Source organism: Coenobita brevimanus, chromosome 12, assembly GCF_032717465.1.
Source record: "Coenobita brevimanus isolate Jiangsu-jjx chromosome 12, ASM3271746v2, whole genome shotgun sequence".
NCBI classification, from domain to species: Eukaryota; Metazoa; Arthropoda; class Malacostraca; order Decapoda; family Coenobitidae; genus Coenobita; species Coenobita brevimanus.
In genome coordinates this window covers 310001-320439 of record NC_136965.1, presented here as the reverse complement: position 1 = coordinate 320439, position 10439 = coordinate 310001, and the positions used below count along the sequence as shown (strand labels likewise).

Sequence of the window (10439 nt, the reverse complement as noted above, 5' to 3'; positions counted from 1 at the left end):
ACTACTACCACTACAACTACCACTACTACCAATACCTCTTCTACTACTACAACTACTACTATACAACTACTACTACTATACATATACTACTGCTGCTACTACTACTACTACTATACAATTACCACTACTACCAATTCTTACTAAATTAGATTGAAAGGCCCCGTCCCTTCTGTCTGAGCAAAAATCCAGCAGGCTTCACACGAGTGCATCAATAGCACGCCATAAGACCATAGCTTAAGCATCTTTTTGCTTTCGAGGCTCATTCCCCCACCGAGTCAATGTCCCAACAGCACCGCATAAAACCAAAGCTTGAGCATATTTTCCGTCCGACTCATGTCCTACCTCCCCTACGTCAATGTGAACACTGAGGGGGTGGGTATGGGCATGGAGGGTGGGTACTGGTTGACATGACGTCAGAGGGAAAAGATGCCAAGTATCTCATTTTCAATCTCTTCAGGATCGATATTCTTCGTTTCTTCTTATAAACTGCTTGGAATGAGCGTTTGGGGATTGCAGTGATAAAGTGTACAGCAAAAGAGAAATGCTGAAAGGCATCTAATTTGAAGCATAAAAAAAATTAAATCGCTTTGTATAAATGTATCGGGTTGACGTCATGTTGCTCATCATAGAAAGAAAATGGCGCCAAAAGCACGCCCCATAACGCGGGAAACACACGTCAAGTGTATGAGAATTAACAAGTGCATCTCCTTCTTCCTTGTGCAAAACTACTGCATATTTACCAATTATTTCTACATAATATCATGCAGGAAATATAATACAGTAGCTTAAGCATAGTTAGCACAGCAAATATTAATTGCAAAGGGGGATATGAAAAACAAAAACAAAGCAACAACACTAGTATATACAACGGCGGCCATCGTGGATCAGTTTCCAGAATGGTGATACATTAATCTATCAGCGCTGAGTTTGAACTATTTTCGTGATGGATGCTTCATATTTTGAACAGGAACGAGTGTAAATAAATTGTCATTGATAGTGTTTAAGCTTTGTATACATAGGATTAACCCCATTCATAATCTCAAAGCAAATCCATATATTTTACGTCTGAGCTGTTGCCAGATAGTGGCCGTATCTTATAGTTATGAGTGAATACATACTTAAGCTATGGATTTATGTTGTGCTGTTGGTGCAGCCTCCTGCACAATTTTATCAATAGCAGGGCATAAGAGCATAGCGTAAGCATATTTCTCGTTGGTCTTGCGTACCACCCTACTCCTTTCAATGTTAACACTGAGGGGTTGGGGGTATTGGAAGGGTTTTTGGGTGCGGGATGACATGACGTCAGAGGGGAAAGATGCCAAGTATCTCATTTTCAATCTCTTCAGGGTCGATATTTTTCTTTTCCTCTCTTAAACTGCTGTGAATGAGCGTTCGGGGATTGCAGTGATAAAGTGTACAGCAAAAGGGAAATGCTGAAAGGCATCTAATTTAAACCCTTCCATATAAATAAATCGCTTTGTATAAATGTGCTGGGTTGATATCATGATCGCGACACAGTGTCTGGCAGAAATGTACGATGGCCGCCATTGTAAACACAAGTGTTGGGACTTTGATTTTGTTTTAAATATTTTCCTTTACATTTAATATTTGCTGTGATAATAATGCTTAGAATACTAATGTATGCTTTCTTCACATTATTGTGCAACATTAAATGATAAATATCAGTAATTTTTTTGCAAGAAAGGAAACAATACGATCCTTGTTCATTATTGTGCACTTGACGTTATGTTACTCATCATAGGAAGAAAATGACGCCAAGAGCACGTCCTATAACGCTGGGAACACACGTCAAGTATATGACAATTAATAAGTGTATCTCCCTCTTCCTTGCACAAAACTGCTGTATTTTACCTTCTGCTTCTACATAATACCGGGCAGGAAACATAATCCAGTATGTTAAGTATAGTTAATTACTACTACTACTATACTACTATTACTATTACTGTAAGGTTCTACTACTACTACTAGTATACAGTTACTACCACTACTACTGCTATGCAATTACTACAACTACTGCTATTACTACTACAAGTGCTCGTGGGCCCTTAGGGCCTCTCGCTCTTGCTCCTGCGGAGGGCTCTCGCGCTGCTGTAATTTATTGTAGTTGTACCTGTGGGCAAAAAATTCACCGGAGATCCTATGCCGGGCGCCAGGAGCGGCTTTTTTAGTCAAAATTTGATCGCTCATTAAATATAGTAGAAGTTTTTCAATCGTGATGGGACCAAGTTTTTTCACATCAGCGAATTTTTTGCGATTTTTGTGCCAGTTTTGGTGTGATTTGAATGTGTAGTTTCGGCTGCCCAAAATACACACACACACACACACACACACACACACACACTCACACACACACTCACACACACACACACACACACACGTAATGCTATAGTATATTAGATTTGTATTGTCATATTTCACATTCTTATTAAATATATCTATACTTGTTTGGTTTGTATATACCTTTTCACTAATATTTCACCCACAGTCCACTCACTTGATGTAGCACTACCACCAGGTGACTACAGTAAGTGCCAAGCCAAATGGTTTCTTGTAGCCACCATCCACTCACTTGACGTAGTAATTGTAGCAGTGAGAGTAACAGTTGCCCAGTAATAGTTGTACTTTAATGACCAAGGAGACTGGCACGAGAGAGAGAGAGAGAGAGAGAGAGAGAGAGAGAGAGAGAGAGAGAGAGAGAGAGAGAGAGAGAGAGAGGCAGTATTTTTGACGCCTGGCACCCATATCTCTCTCTCTCTCTCTCTCTCTCTCTGTTAGTATTGGCAGAGGCACCACCAACTACTGCCAACTATGTCTGTATTTTCCTAGGCGTGGACCTTAACACCATTTCTTTAGCGATCTATCCGGGAAATTATACCTTTAACATCCAAAATAACTGTATAGATGTCAAAATGGGCCGATGAAAAGAAGATATATAAAGTGTGTAATAAAATGACAGGGTGTAATAAGGGAAATACGTAGCAGTGGAGGACAAGGTATGAAAAGTTTAATGAGCGAAAGAGTATGATGAGAATGTATGTGGAAGATGAATTGATGAGTGGAGAAATAGATATAGATACATAGGTAGGTAGATAGATGGATGGATAGATGGATAGATGGACAGATAGATAGATAGACAAATAGCTGGATAGACACATGGACGGATGGGTGGATGGATTGATACTTATAGAGAGAGAGAGGGGGGGGGGAGAGAGAGAATGCATCAGCCAGCGTGCCAACTGGGCTATATCCGCCTGCTGTTGTGGTGGAGAGAGACTCCTTCACTTGGTGGCACTGAGATAATCAGGGGGATCCACTGCCCAGCTATACAAACATCCCTCAACTACTTCCCTGTCCCCAGAAAGGAGGATGGTGGACCGTAGCAAAATGAAATGGCTACAGCACGTCTGATGGCCAAGTGTAGTCTGACTGAAGGGGTTGATTTGACTGGTAACCAAGGAGACTCATGAATATGTCATAGCTAAGGGTCACTAGATTTCACACAACCACGATTTAACATTCAAATTGTGAGATTTATCCAGTTCCATCAGACGAAAGAAATCCCTCTTTCAGTTTAAATGAAAACAAAAACGGCATCATGACACTTCACTTTAATATTTTATAGTTAAGAAATAATTTTGATTTACAGACCGGACGAAACCGACCTTAATAATTTTTTAATGAATATACAAAATGGCCATACTCGCCTCTGTGCAGTAAATCCATACATTACCTTTGCCTTGTTCACTTTAACTTGGCCCAGATTTTCGTCCTTTTGCAGCTTATTTCACGTAGCTCAGTGGCAGAAAAAAAAAAAAAATACTATCGATTTGCATCCTCTCCATAACACTTTTTCGTGACTAGCATCATATTCTAGTGATAATTTATTGTTACATTCAGCATTCTAAATGGAGAGATGGCAATTTTAGGCCAAGACAGAGTAAAAAGAGTATAACATTTGTAAACACGAGAGAGAAATAAAAAGAATGTAACAATTATGTGGAGAGAATGAAGGATAAGAGCCTGACTAGGAATACGTGAGTGAGGTGGAGGAGAGAAAGTGCGAGGATGAGATGAAGGGATGGGGTGGAGAGGTATATGAGTGAGGGTGGTGTGAGTTGGAGGGAGGGTAGCCTGATGGCAGAGGAAAAGGTGACATCAAGGTGATTTGTTTGTGACCACCCCTTCCGGAATTAAGACGTCTGGCTATAGATAGACCAGCAAATAGATAGACTGAGAGGCAGATAGACAAACAAAGAGATGAACAGATAGATGGATAGAGAGATAGATAAATGGTTACATAGACAGACAGACAAACAAATAGATGGATCAATAGATAGGATAATATTCTTCCATTCAAGCACGTCGCGGTCCCATGAAAACAGAAAATTAGCAAGTTTTATATAGCGGTACGTGGATAATTGCAGTGCTAAATATACGGTATATATGGGAGGAAATAGCTACATTACTATATATATGGGTGAAAATTAGTTACATTATAATATGTGGGTCAAGATAGTTACATAGACATAATAATAGCCTGCGAGTAACACATTTTAGCAGTGCATAGAACTGGCACGAACCAGACACCCCCACCACACACACAGCAGCCAAGTCACACCACAGCCAACACCTAGTTTTATTTTATTTTATTATGAGGCCACGTGGTGTGTTCTTGACGTCTAATTCCTTCTTGTCAATAAGGTTAATTGGTGTATCATCAGCACAGCCTTTAACACCTTCTTGTGTCTTTAGTTTTATGTATATTTATCCCCGCGATTGGTGCTGAAGAGGTACGCCTTCGTGTGATGGCACTGCAGCCCGCCCCCCCCAGTTATACAAACGTCCCTCGGTTCCCTCAATGCCCACGAAAAGAGGCTGGTGGACTGCAGGAGAAGGATATGTAAAGCCTGCAGTCCACAGGGTTCAAGGTTCAGATGATGCTGGGGTTGACTACGGTACCACCACAACTCCTTGCTACTGACAAACTATTTGACTGTGCCATAGGGAAGGGCTGTCTTGGTGGGGTGAGGCCTTCAGTTCAGAGGCACGTGACATAGGGAGGCGTGTGGTAGTAGCAGGATCGCTGGGCCTCAGGTAATGGATCACATAGGTGCCGTGATAGTTAAAACTCCGTCGGTGGATAGAGCAGCAGCTACGTTCTCAGGCTGCGACAGTCCTGGTAGAGAGAATCGCCTCTCGAAGGATCTGCTCCCTTTCTGGCCAATGACGGTGACGGAGCCAGTGACAGCCTTGACGTCCAGGTGGGCGTCTGCAAACTCCTTCACGTCCATCACGATCTTTTGAAAAACACCAAGACATGAGAGGCGGATAATGAGGTGTATTTACCTTGACAACAATCCCTAAAAAAAAAAAAAGTAACAGCTTTGACATCCAGGTGAGCGTCTGCAAACTCCTTCACGTCCAGCACGATCTTAATAAACAAGAAGACATGAGAGGCAAATACCATAGTGTTTTTACTCTAACCTTACAGCGATCCCTAAAAAAAAATGACAGCTTTGACATCCAGGTGGGCGTCTGCACACTCCTTCATGCCCATCACGATCTTTTGAAAAACACGAAGGCTATTAGATGAGCAGCAGTGGCCATAATGTGTTTACTTTAACAGCGATCCCTCAAGAATAAAAAGTACCAGTTTTGACTTCTAAGTGGGCTCATTCACGTCAATCGCGATATTTTGAGCACATGTACACTATTATATACGAGATTCTGGTGCGATGGTGTGTTTAACCATACAAAGATCCCTAACCCCATTCAGCTCAGTGGACGGCCAAATTTACTCATTCTGGAGGACTGACTTAACTACTAACCAAGGAGATTCGTCCCTACCTCATAACTAAGGCACCGCAGCTTAACATTCAAATTCTAGTTGCCCAGTTCCATTAGGTGAAACTAAAACCATGGGAGGGCAAAGAAGTTGAATTTTTACCAAAGTTCCAACATTGTCTCACTATGTGTTGGTTGCCTTCCATAGTAAACGTCTTCGCCTATCTGTCTCTCTGTCTATCTATCTATCTATCTGTCTGTCTGTCTGTTTGTTGGTTTGTCTGTCTAGGCCTAAAGAATTTTCAAAAGTTCCAGCACCTCACCTTGTACTGATTGCCTTCCTTGGTAAGTGTGGCCGCCTGGCTGTCGTCTGCCTGAACGACATCTCTCAGGTTACTATAGGCCTTAAACCTGTCGTCCTCGCCGCTCTGACCTGCTGTGGAGCCGCGACGAGCCACCATGTCGTCTATGGCGGATTCAAAGTCCCGCCAAGCATTTTCAAACGTCGTGTCCTGGAAGAATCGGCCTCGGCGCTTGATTGGCAGAACTCGGTTAAACGAAGAGGCGTTGCCATATTGCATCGACGATCTAGACAGGAGGAAGAGATGTGTTTATATTACGGAAAAGGATTTATATTATTAGAATTCGTTTATGTTGTAGTTTCAGAAGTCTCCTTGGCGTTTAAGTGGGAAAATCAGAGCAAGCGAAGAAGCATTGCCATATTGCGTTGAAGACCTAAGGCACACCACCTCTTCCCTCCACACCCCATCCCAGCTCAGCCCAGTCTATCATGAAGGGTTCCTGGCTGCAGTTCTCATAGAGGAAAGTTCCCACCCTGCAGCTGAGTATAAAAAGTTGTACATTCTTTTTCTATTCTTGTTGCTCTAGAACGATTTTATTCAGTCCTTCGTCTAGTCTTCGAAAACTGGTCTTCGAAAAACTGTCCTGTAGTGTATGTTTGACTGAGGAGGTAGTGGATGCAACCCCAGGCTCAAATGAACGTGAACCCGGTGGATAGCAGGCTGAAGTTGCTCTCGTCCTTTCCAGGGTTGGGAGGGAAATAAGGGGCGTTTATATAACTGGGCAGGGACGCCGATTGTTTATATCGGCCCCACCGTGAGAAGGCGTCCCTCTCGAACACTACATCTGAGGCTTAATGGGCACAATAACCCACTAAAGAAGATGTGCTACGTAATATTCAGTGCCACTTAGCATACAGTACCTTGCATCCGTCTCCCCAGTGGCTGAAACAACTCGCTCTCCAGTGAAGGATGTTTCTTGAGCTATGGAAGACGAAGTGGATGTGTCCCCTTCGACGATAAGTGGAATGATGCAGGTGGATGAAGCTCTGGAGGTGGATTTGGCGATGGAATATTAGCCAGCGGAGAAGTGTGAGCAGAGGAAGAGGTGAAATAGTAGCAATCGAAAACTTAACAATATTAGCCAGCACATTTACATACAAGGACTCTCTCAGTTTCACAATATTAACCAGCGTAGGACTGTGAGCAGCAGAGGTGAAATATTAAACAAAACAATATTAGCCAGCAGAATACATGAGATATTAAGGCAGATGAACATCCCAAGCCTCTCTCAGCTCAGGAACATTAACCAGCAGTGGAATGTGAAAACTACAAGAGGCGAACTTTTCTATCTATGGACAGAGAAACATACAAAGCCTTCCTCAGCTTAGGAATATTAGCCAGGAGAGGAAAATGAGAAGTACGAGACGTGAAATATTAGGCGAACTTTGGTATCTATGGGCAGAGAAACGTGCCAAGCCTTTCTCAGCTTAGGAATATTAGCCAGCAGAGGAAAATGTGATGTAGAAGAAATGAAATGTTAGGGTAGAAAAACATGAGATGGATAGATAGATAGAAGGGGGGTGGGTACGGTACCTCGCGTCTGTTTCTCTGATGGTCGGTATAATTCGCTCGCCAGCGGTGGATGTCCTCTGCAATGTGGATGACTCCTCTTCAAAATTTAGTGGAACCACCCTGGTGGATGAGCCTCTGCGGGTGGATGTGGATTCCATCTGTTGAGTCTTGACGTTGTGAGAGGTGGAGGAGGATGTGGAGGAGGTGGATGCGCCCTCTCTCATGGTGGGAATAACTCTTTCTGTGCTGGAGATGCTGGAGTCTGTGGGGATGATCTGGAGAAGAAGAAGGAGGAGGAGGAAGTGGAAGAAGGAGGAGGAGGAGGAGGAGGAGGAGAAGGAGGAAGAACAAGAAGAAGTAGTAGGAGAAGGAGGAGGAAGATTAGATATAGGTCAGTTAACTACGTAAGATCAGGTCTCACTAAGTTGTATATCACTACATTGCTCTATAGTTCATTTACTTTAAATTGGCCAAGATTTTCATACTGTTGCAGCTTATTTCCCTTAGCTCAGTGGCAGAATAAGGAGATACCAAGGCTCTACATCCTTTCCTTAGCACTTCTTCGTGACTAGCACCACATTCTAGTGCTAACCTCTTGCTACCAACAATTAAGATTTAAACGTGGCAGGATTCCACCGACTCTAAGTGACCACAGTCTAGTTTGGCCATAAAGTGTGAAGCAGATGATCTCATACGCACCTGAAGTTTAAAAATACTTATTAATGGTGTACCTGGTCTTCCACAGATGTACTTGTGCTGGACTGCCGCGTAGATGAGATGGAGGCTGTCCCGTTGCGTCGTCCCTCTGAGGTTTGGTTTGTTACCCCTCCCTTACCCTGGCGAAATAATAATAATAATAATAATAATAATAATAATAATAATGAAGAAGAAGAAAGAAAAAAAAATAGGGAGGTTGCAAGAGGTATACCGTAGGGCAAGATATATTCAATACGGACCGTGATCATCACAGGAAGAATAACAAGGGGACATATTAGGTGTTCTGGTATGTATTCAGTATGGACGGTGGGTATTAGCATCATAAAAACACCGCCACTAATGTATTCAGTATGGACGGTGGGTATTAGCATCATAAAAACACCGCCACTAATGTATTCAGTAGGGACGGTGCGTATTCCCTCCAACGTACCTTCCTGGGGGCTGTGACCGTCAGAATATTATCATCAGACAGATCGGCCACCACTCCATCGATGATTGTGTCTTGTGGCAGAGGAAATCTTCGGTGATAAGTACGCTGCCCGATTTTGGCGTTGACTACTGCTGAGAATCCTGATGTCTCTACCGTGATTTGACCGTTGGCGTACTCGTTCATGTCTATCACGATCTGTGGAATGGATAGATAGATAGATAGCTAGAGGGGGATATACAGAGGTAGGTAGGTTTATTACAATCATGTTGAAAATTCGAATGTTTCCATCGTTATATGAAGTCGACGCACTTGCTCTTGTCTTACATGATCTATGGGTGAATATACACACATACACACATATTGTACATATATATACATACATACATACATAGTTATAATGATGTAGAGGACTCTGATGTTTCAATCGTTATTCAGGTTTTAGGTAATGTCTGTCACGACCTGTGTTGATGTGGCCAGAGGGGAATGCTGCTACGACATAAACACGCCTCTGTTCCTTGACTGTGGCGGCAATATTAAAAGGCCTGTTGCCAACGATACAGCCTACATACACACAGCCTGAACTGCACACACCCATACACACAGCCTGAACTTCCTCACTCACCCATACACACAGCCTGAACTTCCTCACTCACCCATACACACATCCTGAACTGCACTCACCCATACACACAGCCTGCACTGCACTTAGCCATACACACAGCTTGCACTACACCCACCCATACACACAGCCTGAACTATTGCTGTCACCCTGCTATTGCTGTGGTCGGCTCCACATGTAAACAGGAAGGCAATAACCCGCTAGGCAGGACACCTGTAACCAGGTGCATGGATTGTCTTTTTTATTCTTTTGTTTTTCCTTCCTTTGTTCTGTTATTTAAAAAAAAAAGTGTCAATGAGGCCAGGGTGAATAACTACATGCAGGTACTCACAATATGGCTGCCAGGAGTATCGGATACCGTTGCCGCCTGGCTGTCGTCGGAGTGGTCCCTCTCCCTCAGTCGCTTGTATGAGGCGAACCGGTCGGCCAGGCTGGACCGGGAGCGCCATTTGTCCAGCACGTCACCCACGGCCTGGCTGTAGTCCTGCTGGAAGCCCTTGAAGAAGTCATCCTTAGCGAAGAGTCCGCGACGCGTGATGGGCAGCTTGAAGCCTTCACCCAAGTCTGCCATCATTGTGCTTCCCAGGGGCATCCTTCACGCCACACACACTACTGCACGCTCACACTTGTACTGTCCTCCCTTAACACCTCTCCTTGACACTATTTCTGTAAATGACACGTTAAGTTTATAAGTAAACCAACAATATTTATCCACCTACATGTTCCGTGCCGGGGATCGAACCTCACAGCATCTAACAACACCCAATCAGGATATCACTAAGCCACTGCTGGTAGAGACAGCTTTTACCTGATGCTTTCTTGATTCTCCTTAGATGGTGTGGGATTCACTCAGCGGGACACAACAGATGGATTAATACAGGTACTACAGGGGGTGGTGTGTAAATGGGAACCAGCTGAACTGTAGACTGAAGATGCCCTCCTCTTGCAATCCACCATCCCCCTTTCAGGGAATAGGAAGGAAGTTGAGGGACGT

General features: G+C 43.4%; 2 protein-coding genes across 2 annotated transcripts in view; one reads left to right on the top strand and one right to left on the bottom strand.

Moving 5' to 3' along the window:
• Positions 1–4405: 4405 nt before the first annotated feature.
• LOC145412349 (uncharacterized) lies at positions 4406–10037 on the bottom strand. Its single transcript, XM_080282241.1, has 6 exons — positions 9777–10037; positions 8827–9021; positions 8411–8515; positions 7701–7954; positions 6129–6393; positions 4406–5318 (listed from the first exon to the last, which is right to left on the bottom strand). The coding sequence occupies exons 1-6, from the start codon at positions 10035–10037 to the stop codon at positions 5124–5126; spliced, it is 1275 nt and encodes a 424-aa protein (XP_080138367.1). The 3' UTR covers positions 4406–5123.
• The window catches only part of waw (Translation factor waclaw), a 13831-nt gene continuing 13312 nt past the window's right edge, over positions 9921–10439 (top strand). Inside the window, exon 1 of the mRNA XM_080282237.1 lies at positions 9921–10059. The gene's annotated coding sequence lies outside the window, so the exon portion shown is untranslated. The remainder of the gene's footprint in view (positions 10060–10439) is intronic.

What these genes read in the sequence shown, in the direction of transcription:
- LOC145412349 (XM_080282241.1), bottom strand. Translation starts at nt 10,037, where the DNA reads ATGCCCCTGGGAAGCACAATGATGGCAGACTTGGGTGAAGGCTTCAAG. An exon ending in GTACATCTGTGGAAGACCAG is followed by an intron (nt 7,955 to 8,410) that starts GTACACCATTAA and finishes CTTCTTCTCCAG; the next exon opens with ATCATCCCCACAGACTCCAG. An exon ending in AGGAAGGCAATCAGTACAAG is followed by an intron (nt 5,319 to 6,128) that starts GTGAGGTGCTGG and finishes GTTTTTCAAAAG; the next exon opens with ATCGTGATGGACGTGAAGGA.